A 15,907-nucleotide genomic window follows, 5' to 3' on the forward strand; every position below is an offset into this window, starting at 1 on the left:
AACATGATGATGAGGATGATGGGTAACATGATGAGGATGATGGTTAACATGATGATGAGGATGATGGGTAACATGATGATGAGGATGATGGGTAACATGATGAGGATGATGGTTAACATGATGAGGATGATGGTTAACATGATGAAGATGAGGGTTAACATGATGAAGATGATGGTTAACATGATGATGAGGATGATGGGTAACATGTTGAGGATGATGGTTAACATGATGAGGATGATGGTTAACATGATGAAGATGAGGGTTAACATGATGAGGATGATGGTTAACATGTTGAGGATGATGGTTAACATGATGAAGATGAGGGTTAACATGATGAAAATGAGGGTTAACATGATGAAGATGAGGGTTAACATGATGAGGATGATGGTTAACATGATGAGGATGATGGTTAACATGATGAAGATGAGGGTTTACATGATGATGATGATGGTTAACATGATGATGATGATGGTTAACATGATGAAGATGAGGGTTAACATGATGAGGATGAGGGTTAACATGATGAAGATGATGGTTAACATGATGAAGATGAGGGTTAACATGATGAGGATGATGGGTAACATGATGAAGATGAGGGTTAACATGATGCAGATGAGGGTTAACATGATGAAGATGATGGTTAACATGGAGAGGATGATGGTTAACATGATGATGAAGATGATGGTTAACATGATGAAGAGGATGATGGTTAACATGATGAAGATGATGGTTAACATGGAGAGGATGATGGTTAACATGATGATGAGGATGATGGTTAACATGATGATGAGGATGATGGGTAACATGATGAAGATGATGGTTAACATGGAGAGGATGATGGTTAACATGATGAGGATGATGGTTAACATGGAGAGGATGATGGTTAACATGATGAAGATGAGGGTTAACATGATGAAGATGAGGGTTAACATGATGAAGATGAGGGTTAACTTGATGAAGATGATGGTTAACATGATGAAGATGAGGGTTAACATGATGAAGATGAGGGTTAACATGGAGAGGATGATGGTTAACATGATGAAGATGATGGTTAACATGATGAGGATGATGGGTAACATGATGAGGATGATGGTTAACATGATGAAGATGAGGGTTAACATGATGAAGATGAGGGTTAACATGATGAAGATGATGGTTAACATGATGAAGATGATGGTTAACATGATGAAGATGAGGGTTAACATGATGAAGATGAGGGTTAACATGATGAGGATGATGGTTAACATGGAGATGAGGGTTAACATGATGATGATGAGGGTTAACATGATGAGGATGATGGGTAACATGATGAGGATGATGGTTAACATGATGAGGATGAGGGTTAACATGATGAAGATGAGGGTTAACATGATGAAGATGATGGTTAACATGATGAAGATGAGGGTTAACATGATGAAGATGAGGGTTAACATGATGAAGATGAGGGTTAACATGGAGAGGCCTGTGTTCTGTGTATTCTACAGCTCTGGTGAAACCCACCTCCTGTCGCATTACAGGGGAACTGAAGAGGAGACCCATCTTGGCTCTACAGAGACTGGCCAGGTAGGAGAGAGTTACCAGTTACCCCAGGCCAGGTAGGAGAGAGTTACAAGTTAGGCCAGGTAGGAGAGAGTTACCAGTTACCCCAGGCCAGGTAGGAGAGAGTTACCAGTTACCCCAGGCCAGGTAGGAGAGAGTTACCAGTTACCCCAGGCCAGGTAGGAGAGAGTTACCAGTTACCCCAGGCCAGGTAGGAGAGAGTTACCAGTTACCCCAGGCCAGGTAGGAGAGAGTTACCAGTTACCCCAGGGTGGTAGGAGAGAGTTACCAGTTACCCCAGGCCAGGTAGGAGAGAGTTACAAGTTACCCCAGGCCAGGTAGGAGAGAGTTACCAGTTACCCCAGGCCAGGTAGGAGAGAGTTACCAGTTACCCCAGGCCAGGTAGGAGAGAGTTACCAGTTACCCCAGGCCAGGTAGGAGAGAGTTACAAGTTACCCCAGGGTGGTAGGAGAGAGTTACCGGTTACCCCAGGCCAGGTAGGAGAGAGTTACCAGTTACCCCAGGGTGGTAGGAGAGAGTTACCGGTTACCCCAGGCCAGGTAGGAGAGAGTTACAAGTTACCCCACGGTGGTAGGAGAGAGTTACCGGTTACCCCAGGCCAGGTAGGAGAGAGTTACAAGTTACCCCACGGTGGTAGGAGAGAGTTACCGGTTACCCCAGGCCAGGTAGGAGAGTGTTACCAGTTACCCCAGGGTGGTAGGAGAGAGTTACCGGTTACCCCAGGCCAGGTAGGAGAGAGTTACCAGTTACCCCAGGGTGGTAGGAGAGAGTTACCAGTTACCCCAGGCCAGGTAGGAGAGAGTTACCAGTTACCCCAGGGTGGTAGGAGAGAGTTACCAGTTACCCCAGGCCAGGTAGGAGAGAGTTACCAGTTACCCCAGGGTGGTAGGAGAGAGTTACAAGTTACCCCAGGCCAGGTAGGAGAGAGTTACCAGTTACCCCAGGGTGGTAGGAGAGAGTTACCAGTTACCCCAGGGTGGTAGGAGAGAGTTACAAGTTGCCCAAGGCCAGATAGGAGAGAGTTACCAGTTACCCCAGGGTGGTAGGAGTGAGTTACCAGTTACCCCAGGGTGGTAGGAATGAGTTACCAGTTACCCCAGGGTGGTAGGAGAGAGTTACCAGTTACCCCAGGGTGGTAGGAGAGAGTTACCAGTTACCCCAGGGTGGTAGGAGAGACTTACCAGTTACCCCAGGCCAGGTAGGAGAGAGTTACAAGTTAGGCCAGGTAGGAGCGAGTTACCAGTTACCCCAGGCCAGGTAGGAGAGAGTTACCAGTTACCCCAGGGTGGTAGAAGAGACTTACCAGTTACCCCAGGCCAGGTAGGAGAGAGTTACCAGTTACCCCAGGGTGGTAGGAGAGACTTACCAGTTACCCCAGGCCAGGTAGGAGAGAGTTACCAGTTACCCCAGGGTGGTAGGAGAGAGTTACCAGTTACCCCAGGGTGGTAGGAGAGAGTTACCAGTTACCCCAGGCCAGGTAGGAGAGAGTTACCAGTTACCCCAAGGTGGTAAAAGAGAGTTACCAGTTATCCCAGGGTGCTAGGAGAGACTTACCAGTTACCCCAGGGTGGTAGGAGAGAGTTACCAGTTATCCCAGGGTGGTAGGAGACTTACCAGTTACCCCAGGGTGGTAGGAGAAAGTTACCAGTTACCCCAGGGTGGTAGGAGACTTACCAGATACCCCCAGGGTGGTAGGAGAGAGTTACCAGATACCCCAGGGTGGTTGGAGAGAGTTACCAGTTACCCCAGGGTGGTAGGAGAGAGTTACCACATACCCCAGGGTGGTGGGAGAGACTTACCACAAACCCCAGGGTGGTGGGAGAGACTTACCACATACCCCAGGGTGGTGGGAGAGACTTACCACATACCCCAGGGTGGTGGGAGAGACTTACCACATACCCCAGGGTGCTGGGAGAGACTTACCACATACCCCAGGGTGGTGGGAGAGACTTACCACATACCCCAGGGTGGTGGGAGAGACTTACCACATACCCCAGTGTGCTGTGAGAGACTTACCACATACCCCAGGGTGGTGGGAGAGACTTACCACATACCCCAGGGTGGTGGGAGAGACTTACCACAAACCCCAGGGTGGTGGGAGAGACTTACCACATACCCCAGGGTGGTGGGAGAGACTTACCACATACCCCAGTGTGCTGGGAGAGACTTACCACAAACCCCAGGGTGGTGGGAGAGACTTACCACAAACCCCAGGGTGGTGGGAGAGACTTACCACATACCCCAGGGTGGTGGGAGAGACTTACCACATACCCCAGGGTGGTGGGAGAGACTTACCACAAACCCCAGGGTGGTGGGAGAGACTTACCACATACCCCAGGTTGCTGGGAGAGACTTACCACATACCCCAGGGTGCTGGGAGAGACTTACCACATACCCCAGTGTGCTGGGAGAGACTTACCACATACCCCAGGTTGCTGGGAGAGACTTACCACGTACCCCATGGATGGCTAATCCTATCCACAGAGGACTGGTGTGGATGCAGGCTTCTGTTCCAGCCTAGCAGTAACACACCTGATTCAAGTAAACTAATCCTTCTTCTCCGTCCACAGCTCCCGGCTGGACTTCTCATTTGACCGGTCTGATGACCACCCTCTGGAGGTGTTAGAGGACATTTTCGTCAGCTATGAGAAGAGGAAGTAAGTGGGAATGGTGTGAATGCAGGACGCAGGTTGTTGATGGAATATTACATAATGTACTGCGTACATTTTGAACTTCAGTATTTTCAAAAAGAACCCTGCTGAAAGCCAGTGTGCTGTAACCAAGTCTATCATTGTTCAGACGTAAATTCAGTTGCCTTCAGAAAGTATTCATACCCCGTGACATTTTTCCACATTTTGTTTTTACAAAGTGGAATTCAAATGGATTTAACTGTTATTTTTTTGATGATCTACACAAAATACTCTTATGTCAAAGTGGAGGGACAATCTTTTTAAACAAGAAATAAAGGTCTAATATCTTGATTTGGATAAGTGTTCAACCCCCTGAGTTAATACATGTTAGAATCACCTTTGGTGGCGATTAGTGCTGTGAGGCTTTCTGGGTAAGTCTCTGAGAGCTTTCCACATCTGGATTGTGCAACATTTGCCCATTTATTATTTTCACAATTTTTCAAGCTCTGTCAAATTGGTGGTTGATCATTGCTAGACAATTATTTTCCGATTTTAAGTCAAACTGTAAATCGGCCACTCAGGAACATTCACTGTCTTCTTGGTAAGCAACTCCAGTCTAGATTTGGCCTTGTGTTTAAGGTTATTGTCCTTCTGAAAGGTGAATTCATCTCCCAGTGTCTGGTGGAAAGCAGACTGAACCAGGTTTTCCTCTAGGATTTTTCCTGTGCTTAACTCCATTCCGTTTCTTTTTATCCTGAAAAACTCTCCAGACCTTAACAATTACAAGCATAACATGATGCAGCCACCACTATGCTTGGAAAATATGGAGAGTGGTACCTAGTAATGTGTTGTATTGGATTTTGCCAAAACATAACACTTTGTATTCAGGACAAATAGTTTATTCTTTTACCAATTTTTTGCAGTATTACTTTACTGCCTTGTTGTAAACAGGATGCATATTTTAGCAATATTTGTATTCTATTCACCATCCAAGGTGTAATTAATAACTTCACCATGCTCAAAGGGATATTCAATATCGGCCTCTTTAAAAATATATATATATTCTTTACGAGGCACTGAAAAACCTCCCTGGTCTTTGTGATTGAATCTGTGTTTAAAATTCACTGCTCGACTGACAGCACCTTAAATATAATTGTATGTGTGGGATACAGAGATGAGGTAGTCATTCAAAATTATTATGTGACTTGTTAAGCAAATTTTTACTGCTGAACTTATTTAGTCTTGCCATCACAAAGATGTTGAATACTTATTGACTCAAGACATTTCACCTTTTCATTTTATGAAATTAATTTGTAAACATTTCTAAAAACATAATTCAACTTTAACATTATGGAGTATTTGTGTGTGTGTGTGTGTGTGTGTGTGTGTGTGTGTGTGTGTGTGTGTGTGTGTGTGTGTGTGTGTGTGTGTGTGTGTGTGTGTGTGTGTGTGTGTGTGTGTGTGCGGCCAGTGACCAAAAAAATCTAAAAAATCTGTAATCCATTTTAAATGCAGGCTGTCGCACAACAGAGTGTGTAAAAAGTCGAGGGCTGTGAATAATTTCTGAAGCCGCTGCATTTACTGGTCCTTGTCCTCCATCTTTGGCTGTGAGACACAGTTTACCACCATCTCTCTCTGTCTTCTCTCCCCATAGAAAGACCAAAGGCAGCAAGCGCAAACAGCTCATTCCCAAGGTAATGTATTAGCAGTTGACGTTATCAAAAAGGGATTTATTGGGTCTTTCCATGGGTTTATATTACTGCACTTTTACCTGGGGCCAGGAGTTTTTCCTGGTATGGTTCATGTAGACAGGAAAACCTCATGGCCTTATCTGTAACCATATTACAACACTATGTCATTGCAGTGCAGGTGTGATTTGATTTGATTTATTTGATTAATTTGATTCAAATCAAGCTTTATTTGTTTTTTGGTTGGTTGGTTGGTTGGTTAGTTGGTTGGTTGGTTGATTGGTTGGTTGACTTGTGTTGTTCCACAGAATCTGATGAACTCCCGGTCCCTGAAGCACATAGTGGATCTGACGCGCCACGACCTCACCCCCCGCTCTCTGCTCCACCCACATCAGAGGAAGCAACCGTCCAGCATCAGCGCTCAGTTCCAGGTCTGCTTCCCCAACGCAGACACACAGACAAACTCACCCAACACAGACACACACAGACACACAGACAAACTCACCCAACACAGACACACACAGACACACTCACACACAGACACGCAGACACACAGGCACACTCACTCACTCACACACACACTCACTCACTCACACACACACTGGCACACTCACCCACTCACACACAGACACTCGCGCACACACTCACTCACTCACTCACACACACACACACACAGGCACACTCACCCACTCACACACAGACACTCGCGCACACACACCCCTACCAGCCTGATCAGAATAGAGTAGAGTTGTGTGTGTGTGTGTGTGTGTGTATCACTTCAAGTCCATTAAAGATCACAAATGGGAGCAGCGAACAGCGAGTGGCGCCTCCATTAAGTCAGCTGACTGGCGTGATGCCATGTTGTTCTGCAGGCGTCTCTCAATCAGCTGCTGGAGACTGTGGGCAGAGCAGAGCCGTTCTTCATCCGCTGTATTCGTTCCAATGCTGAGAAGGTAGGATCACATTTATGCTGTTACGTAGGGTGATAGTGTTTTACACATTGGTCATTTAGCAGACGCTGATATCCAGAGAGACCTACGGTCAGTTTTGATGACAGAATTTGTATCACTTTAATGCATTTACTGATGTAACTGTACGTGTGTGTGTGTGTGTTCCTTGTAGAAGGAGATGCTGTTTGACGACGCTCTAGTTTTACAGCAGATTAGGTACACGGGTATGTTGGAGACGGTACGCATCAGGAAGTCTGGCTACAATGCCAAGTTCACCTTCAAGGTAGGCTACACCTTCAGCGCTGTACAAATGAACGAGCAAACGTCTAAATCTGACCTAATACATGAACGGTACCGAACCACTAAATAAGCACAGATACTAAAGCCATCAGATCTCTCATCCCGCTGCCGTTCTCTAAAACAAAAAACTTTTTGAGGTTTAGAAAGCTGCATATTAAGTGTGGATAAAAGCAAACTCTGATTGTCAAAGGTAATGCTTATTGATTATTGAGTCATTTTGAGAACAGATGGCCATATTAGATGCAGTGATTGATTGTGTGTTGATGTAGGAGTTCCTAGAGAGGTTTAAGGTGTTGCTGCCTAAAGAAGCCTTCTCGGCACCGAAGGACATAGCTAACCTGCTGCAGAAGGTGGGCCTGGGACAGAGCACATACCAGATTGGGAAAACTAAGGTAACACTTCTTGGCCCCAATATAAAAACATCGTAACACTAATACTAAATAAATGCATTTTATTTGTATAGCACTTTTCAAGAACGGAAAGTACTTTACATATCCCAAATGACGACATCACGACGACATCATCACAACGACATCATAACAACATTCAAGTAGCCAAGGAGGACTAAATAAAATGTTTAAAAAATCCAACAGTAAAAGGGAAACGAGTCCAGTCTAAATGTCTTCATCCCTCCCCCAGGTGTTCCTAAAGGAGAGGGAGAGGCAGCATCTGCAGGACACCCTGAACAAGGAAGTAATGCGTCATATCGTCATCCTCCAGCGTTGGTTCAGGGCCTGTCTGATCAGGAGGCACTTCCTCTGCAAGAAAGATGCTGCCATCAGAATACAGGTTGGTACCTATATGGTAGAGACCATGATCATTCATGTAGCTATGGAAACCATGATCATACAGGTAGCTATGGAAACCATTGTCATACAGGTAGCTATGGCAGAGACCATGATCATTCATGTAGCTATGGAAACCATGGTCATACAGGTAACTATGGAAACCATGATCATACATTTAGTTATAGAAACCATGATCATACAGGTAGCTATGGCAGAAACCATGATCATACAGGTAGCTATGTAAACCATGATCATACAGGTAGCTATGGAAACCGTGGTCATACAGGTAGCTATGGAAACCGTGGTCATACAGGTAGCTATGGAAACCGTGGTCATACAGGTAGCTATGGTAGAAACCGTGGTCATACAGGTAGCTATGAAAACCATGATCATACAGGTAGCTACGGAGACCATGGTCATACAGGTAGCTACGGAGACCATGGTCATACAGGTAGCTATGGAAACCGTGGTCATACAGGTAGCTATGGAAACCGTGGTCATACAGGTAGCTATGGTAGAAACCGTGGTCATACAGGTAGCTATGAAAACCATGATCATACAGGTAGCTACGGAGACCATGGTCATACAGGTAGCTACGGAGACCATGGTCATACAGGTAGCTACGGAAACCGTGGTCATGCAGGTAGCTACGGAAACCGTGATCATATAGGTAGCTACGTAAACCGTGATCATACAGGTAGCTATGGAAACCGTGATCATACAGGTAGCTATGGAAACCGTGGTCATACAGGTAGCTATGGAAACCATGGTCATACAGGTAGCTATGGTAGAAACCGTGGTCATGCAGGTAGCTACGGAAACCGTGATCATATAGGTAGCTATGGAAACCATGATCATACAGGTAGCTATGGAAACCATGGTCATACAAGTAGCTATGGAAACCGTGGTCATACAGGTAGCTATGGAAACCGTGGTCATACAGGTAGCTATGGAAACCGTGGTCATACAGGTAGCTATGGTAGAAACCGTGGTCATACAGGTAGCTATGGTAGAAACAGTGGTCATACAGGTAGCTATGGTAGAAACAGTGGTCATACAGGTAGCTATGGAAACCATGGTCATACAGGTAGCTATGGAAACCGTGGTCATACAGGTAGCTATGGAAACCGTGGTGATACAGGTAGCTATGGTAGAAACCGTGGTCATACAGGTAGCTATGGTAGAAACAGTGGTCATACAGGTAGCTATGGTAGAAACAGTGGTCATACAGGTAGCTATGGAAACCGTGGTCATACAGGTAGCTATGGAAACCGTGGTCATACAGGTAGCTATGGAAACCGTGGTGATACAGGTAGCTATGGTAGAAACCGTGGTCATACAGGTAGCTATGGTAGAAACAGTGGTCATACAGGTAGCTATGGTAGAAACAGTGGTCATACAGGTAGCTATGGAAACCGTGGTCACACAGGCAGCTATGGAAACCATGGTCATACAGGCAGCTTTGGCAGAAACCATGATCATACATGTAGCTATGGTAGAAACCATGATCATACAGGTAGCTATGGTAGAAACCATGATCATACAGGTAGCTACGGAGAACATGATCATACAGGCAGCTATGGTAGAAACCATGATCATACAGGTAGCTATGGTAGAAACCATGATCATACAGGTAGCTATGGTAGAAACCATGATCATACAGGTAGCAATGGTAGAAACCATGATCATACAGGTAGCTATGGTAGAAACCATGATCATACAGGTAGCTATGGCAGAAACCATGATCATACAGGTAGCTATGGTAGAAACCATGATCATACAGGTAGCTATGGCAGAAACCGTGATCACACAGGTAGCAATGGAAACCATGATCACACAGGCAGCTATGGAAACCATGGTCATACAGGCAGCTACGGAGAACATGATCATACAGGCAGCTATGGTAGAAACCATGATCATACAGGTAGCTATGGAAACCATGGTCATACAGGCAGCTACGGAGAACATGATCATACAGGCAGCTATGGTAGAAACCATGATCATACAGGTAGCTATGGCGTAAACCATGATCATACAGGTAGCTATGGCAGAAACCATGATCATACAGGTAGCTATGGCGTAAACCATGATCATACAGGTAGCTATGTAAACCATGATCATACAGGTAGCTATGGCGTAAACCATGATCATACAGGTAGCTATGGCAGAAACCATGATCATACAGGTAGCTATGGCAGAAACCATGATCATACAGGTAGCTATGGTAGAAACCATGATCATACAGGTAGCTATGTAAACCATGATCATACAGGTAGCTATGGCAGAAACCATGATCATACAGGTAGCTATGTAAACCATGATCATACAGGTAGCTACGGAGAACATGATCATACAGGTAGCTATGGCAGAAACCATGATCATACATGTAGCTATGTAAACCATGATCATACAGGTAGCTATGGCAGAAACCATGATCATACAGGTAGCTATGGCAGAAACCATGATCATACAGGTAGCTATGGCAGAAACCATGATCATACAGGTAGCTATGGTAGAAACCATGATCATACAGGTAGCTATGTAAACCATGATCATACAGGTAGCTATGGCAGAAACCATGATCATACAGGTAGCTATGGTAGAAACCATGATCATACAGGTAGATATGGCAGAAACCATGATCATACAGGTAGCTATGGCAGAAACCGTGATCACAGAGGTAGCAATGGAAACCATGGTCGTACAGGTAGCTATGGAAAACATGATCATACAGGTAGCTATGGTAGAAACCATGATCATACAGGTAGCTATGTAAACCATGATCATACAGGTTGCTATGGCAGAAACCATGATCATACAGGTAGCTATGGTAGAAACCATGATCATACAGGTAGCTATGGTAGAAACCATGATCATACAGGTAGCTATGGTAGAAACCATGATCATACAGGTAGCTATGTAAACCATGATCATACAGGTAGCTATGGTAGAAACCATGATCATACAGGTAGCTATGGCAGAAACCATGATCATGCAGGTAGCTATGGTAGAAACCATGATCATATAGGTAGCTATGGTAGAAACCATGATCATACAGGTAGCTATGGCAGAAACCATGATCATACAGGTAGCTACGGAGAACATGATCATACAGGTAGCTACGGAGAACATGATCATACAGGCAGCTATGGTAGAAACCATGATCATACAGGTAGCTATGGTAGAAACCATGATCATACAGGTAGCTACGGAGAACATGATCATACAGGTAGCTATGGAAACCATGATCATACAGGTAGCTATGGCAGAAACCATGGTCATACAGGTAGCTATGGCAGAAACCATGGTCATACAGGTAGCTATGTAAACCATGATCATACAGGTAGCTATGGAAACCATGATCATACAGGTAGCTATGGTAGAAACCATGACCATACAGGCAGCTATTGTAGAAACCATGGTCATACAGGTAGCTATGGCAGAAACCATGATCATACAGGTAGCTACGGAGAACATGATCATACAGGTAGCTACGGAGAACATGATCATACAGGCAGCTATGGTAGAAACCATGATCATACAGGTAGCTATGGTAGAAACCATGATCATACAGGTAGCTACGGAGAACATGATCATACAGGTAGCTATGGAAACCATGATCATACAGGTAGCTACGGAGAACATGATCATACAGGTAGCTATGTAAACCATGACCATACAGGCAGCTATTGCTTTAAACCACAACAATGTGTACAGGGCCTATCCCAGGTCTTGTAAAATAGTATTGTATTTGGGTATTTCCAGAGAGCGCTGTATGATAAATTCTCCCTGGGTTATGTCCCTGTGTGATCGGGTAAGATTCCTGTTTTTTGTACAATGGTGCAGCTATTGTGTCCAAGCTGAATTTCCCCACAGAGACAATAAAGTTGATCTCATCTTCTCCTGTAGCGATGTTGGCTGGCGTTCCGAGCGGACAACAGGTGCCTTGCGGCCACAGTGATCCAGGCGGCATGGAGAGGTTCTCAGGAGAGGACAGACTACTTGAGAATGAGGAACAGCGTCAAGAAAATGCAGGCACTGATCAGGAACAAACAAGGTCCAAACAGGTACTAACACTTTATGTATTTTATTAAACTAACTAATGGACAATAAAAGTTGTAGAAACTTCAGGGCCCTAAGTTTTTTTAACTGACCAGGACAAATGTCTGACCCTACTTCTAGCACCAAGGCTGAGGGAGAGAAGCCCACCATGCCTTCTCAGCTCCCTCCCAAAACGCAGTCCAAGCATCAGTACCAAACCCAGCACCAGAGAAGCCTGGAGAGGACGGAGCTGAGGAGGAGGCAGCACAGTGAGGAACACGGTCCCAACAGAAGCCCCGAGACAAGCCCAGAAGTCAATGGACAGAAGGCCGCCCAGAGGAACACAGAGACGGAGAAGAGAGAGGGAAGAGGCTCTCCACCTCCCCTCAACAGACCTCTCTCCTTCCCGCTAGACGCCAAGGCTGGCAGGTACTGTATGTTTCACTCCCATTCCTCACCTCTCTCCCGCTCACCCCATTCTTCACCACTTACCTCGCCACTGTGGTAGCTGATGTGTGGTGAGCTTTCAGGCACTAGCATTCTAACTTTGATACCTACGCACCTGTAGCATACACTATCTGGCATGAAGGATTTTTTTTTTTTTTTTTTTATTTTTAAATAAATTTTCTCCCCAATTTTCGTGGTATCCAATCGCTAGTAATTACCATCTTGTCTCATCGCTACAACTCCCGTACGGGCTCGGGAGAGACGAAGGTCGAAAGCCATGCGTCCTCCGAAGCACAACCCAACCAAGCCGCACTGCTTCTTTAACACAGCGCGCCCCCAACCCGGAAGTCAGCCGCACCAATGTGTCGGAGGAAACACCGTGCACCTGGCCCCCTTGGTTAGCGCGCACTGCGCCCGGCCCGCCACAGGAGTCGCTGGAGCGCGATGAGACAAGGATATCCCTACCGGCCAAACCCTCCCTAACCCGGACGACGCTAGCCCAATTGTGCGTCGCCCCACGGACCTCCCGGTCGCGGCCGGCTGCGACAGAGCCTGGGCGCGAACCCAGAGACTCTGGTGGCGCAGTTAGCACTGCGATGCAGTGCCCTAGACCACTGCGCCACCCGGGAGGCCTCGCATGAAGGATATTTTAAGAGCGCAGACAGCCACCCATCATTTCTAGAGCTTTAAGGCACAAAATGGCTGCCATGGCATCATTGTCGGTGTCGGCTACATATTGGTAGAGGATGAGTGAGCTCTCATCCCCACCACCAATACAATGTAAAGAGCTTTGAGCACCTGCTGGAAAAGTGGTATATCAATTATATTATTACACAATTTAAACTGAATGCTGATTGGCTGACAGCCATGGTATATCAGACCGTATACTACGGATATGACAAAACATTTATTTTTACTGCTCTAATTACATTGATAACCAGTTTATAATAGCAATAAGGCACCTCAGGGGTTTGTGTTATATGGCCAATATACCATGGCACTCCGCATTGCGTCGTGCTAAGATCGGCCCTTAGCCGTGGTATATTGGCCATATACCACACCCACTTGGGTCTTACTGCTTAAATGTAAAGAGCTTTGAGCACCTGCCGGAAAAGTGGTATGAACATTTATTATTATACAATGTAAAGTGCTTTGCTAGGTGGAAAAGCTCTATAAAAATACATCTGATGTTTTTTAACAGGGATGGAGAGGGAGAGTCAACCAGACCCTCCCACCACACAGGCTCACTGAAGGGCTGCTCCACCTTGGAGGACAGTAAGGAGCGTGCTGAGGGATGGAATATGAGCAGGAGGGAGGGAGGACACCAGGAAGACTCCCACCCTGAGGTCCAGCGCCCCAGGAATATGGAGGGGTTGCTGCGGTATGTTATGTCATGTTACGATAATGATATGTCATGTTACGATAATGATATGTCATGTTATGATAATTACATGTCATGTTACGATAATGATATGTCATGTTACGATAATGATATGTCATGTTACGATAATGATATGTCATGATATGATAATGACATGTCATGTTACAATAATGATATGTTACGATAATGACATGTCATGTTACGATAATGATATGTTACGATAATGACATGTCATGTTACGATAATGATATGTCATGTTACGATAATGATATGTCCAGTGGTGTAGTGGAAAGAGTAAATGTGATTTACGTACTTTAAAATAAATGTTTACCCAGCTTTTGCGGAAAAAGGCTTTGCCAGAACAGCGAGCGGTGCTTTATTCACCGCAAACTGCGATCAGCGTTTACCCACCTGTTTTCTTACCACTACGTCACTGGTTATGTCATGTCTTAGTATTTCTCTCAACTGTACCTGTTAGGACCTTTTCAATGTCCTCTCGATATGATCTTGAATCAGTAGCCAGATATATACTCAGTGACCAATTTATTAGCTACACCCAACTAGTACCGGGTCGGACCCCCCTTTTCCTCCAGAACAGCCTGAATTCTTTGGGGAATGGAAATGTTGCTCAATTGGTATCAAGGGACCTAACGTGTGCCATGGAAACATTCCCCACACCATTACACCACCAGACGGTACCGTTGACACCAGGCAGGATGTGGTCATGGACTCATGCTGCTTACGCCAAATCCTGACTCTGCCATCAGCATGACGCAACAGGAACTGGAATTCGTCGGAACGGGCAATGTTTTTCCACTCCTCAATTGTCCATTGGTGGTGTTTGCGTGCCCACTAGAGCCGCTTCTTCTTGTTTTTAGCTGATAGGAGTGGAACACGGTGTGGTCGTCTGCTGCAAATAGCCAATCTGTGACAAGGACCGACAAGTTGTGCGTTCCGAGATGCCGTTCTGCGCACCACTGTTATACTGCGCCATTATTTGCCTGTTTGTGGCCCGCCTGTTAGCTTGAACGATTCTTGCTATTCTCTTTTGACCTCTCATCAACGAGCTGTTTTTTCCCACAGGACTTCGCATGACTGGATGGTTTTTGTTTGTCGCACCATTCTTGGTAAACCACTATCGTGCGTGAAAAGCCCAGGAGGCCGGACGTTTCTGAGATACTGGAACCGGCGCTCCTGGCACTGACGATTATACCACGCTCAATGACGCTTAGCTCACTCGTTTTGCCCATTCTAACATTCAAATTGAACAGTAACTGAAAGCTTCGATGCCTGTCTGCCTGCTTTATTTAGCAAGCCACGGCCACGTGACTCACTGTCTGTAGGAGCAAACCATTTTCGTGAATGGGTGGTGTACCTAATAAACTGGCCACTGAGTTTCCCCATTCTCTGATTGTATCTTTCATCAATATCTTATAGATATTACTTGAATTCTAACAAAGAGTTTACAGTTCACATTTCTCTCTGAAAACTCAGGAACTCTGGGTCGGTGTCAGACAGCTCTCCCTTCGCCACTGAGGTACTGTTTTCTCATTCTGAGGTACTGTTTTCTCATTCTGAAGTACTGTTTTCTCATTCTGAGGTACTGTTTTCTCATTCTGAGGTACTGTTTTCTCATTCAGAAGTACTGTTTTCTCATTCAGAAGTACTGTTTTCTCATTCTGAAGTACTGTTTTCTCATTCTGAGGTACTGTTTTCTCATTCTGAGGTACTGTTTTCTCATTCTGAGGTACTGTTTTCTCATTCTGAGGTACTGTTTTCTCATACTGTCATAACATTTACATTTACATTTAAGTCATTTAGCAGACGCTCTTATCCAGAGCGACTTACAAATTGGTGCATTCACCTTATGATATCCAGTGGAACAACCACTTTACAATAGTGCATCTAAATCTTTTAAGGGGGGGGGGGGGGGGTTAGAAGGATTACTTTATCCTATCCTAGGTATTCCTTAAAGAGGTGGGGTGTCAGGTGTCTCCGGAAGGTGGTGATTGACTCCGCTGACCTGGCGTCGTGAGGGAGTTTGTTCCACCATTGGGGTGCCAGAGCAGCGAACAGTTTTTACTGGGCTGAGCGGGAAAACTCTACTCCCGTTACACTATTA

At 45.4% G+C, this 15,907-nt stretch overlaps 1 protein-coding gene across 1 annotated transcript in view; it reads left to right on the forward strand.

Moving 5' to 3' along the window:
* The window catches only part of LOC120055401 (unconventional myosin-IXb-like), an 84,033-nt gene that overhangs the window by 40,383 nt on the left and 27,743 nt on the right, over positions 1 to 15,907 (forward strand). Inside the window, exons 14-25 of the mRNA XM_039003265.1 lie at positions 1,485 to 1,563; positions 4,131 to 4,217; positions 5,845 to 5,884; positions 6,187 to 6,309; positions 6,751 to 6,831; positions 7,001 to 7,111; positions 7,398 to 7,520; positions 7,768 to 7,917; positions 11,826 to 11,983; positions 12,099 to 12,386; positions 13,606 to 13,785; positions 15,280 to 15,343. Of these exons, the coding sequence (XP_038859193.1) occupies positions 1,485 to 1,563; positions 4,131 to 4,217; positions 5,845 to 5,884; positions 6,187 to 6,309; positions 6,751 to 6,831; positions 7,001 to 7,111; positions 7,398 to 7,520; positions 7,768 to 7,917; positions 11,826 to 11,983; positions 12,099 to 12,386; positions 13,606 to 13,785; positions 15,280 to 15,343 (1,484 nt within the window). The remainder of the gene's footprint in view (positions 1 to 1,484; positions 1,564 to 4,130; positions 4,218 to 5,844; positions 5,885 to 6,186; positions 6,310 to 6,750; positions 6,832 to 7,000; positions 7,112 to 7,397; positions 7,521 to 7,767; positions 7,918 to 11,825; positions 11,984 to 12,098; positions 12,387 to 13,605; positions 13,786 to 15,279; positions 15,344 to 15,907) is intronic.

The sequence above is a fragment of the Salvelinus namaycush genome, chromosome 11, assembly GCF_016432855.1.
Source record: "Salvelinus namaycush isolate Seneca chromosome 11, SaNama_1.0, whole genome shotgun sequence".
In the NCBI taxonomy this organism is placed as follows: Eukaryota; Metazoa; Chordata; class Actinopteri; order Salmoniformes; family Salmonidae; genus Salvelinus; species Salvelinus namaycush.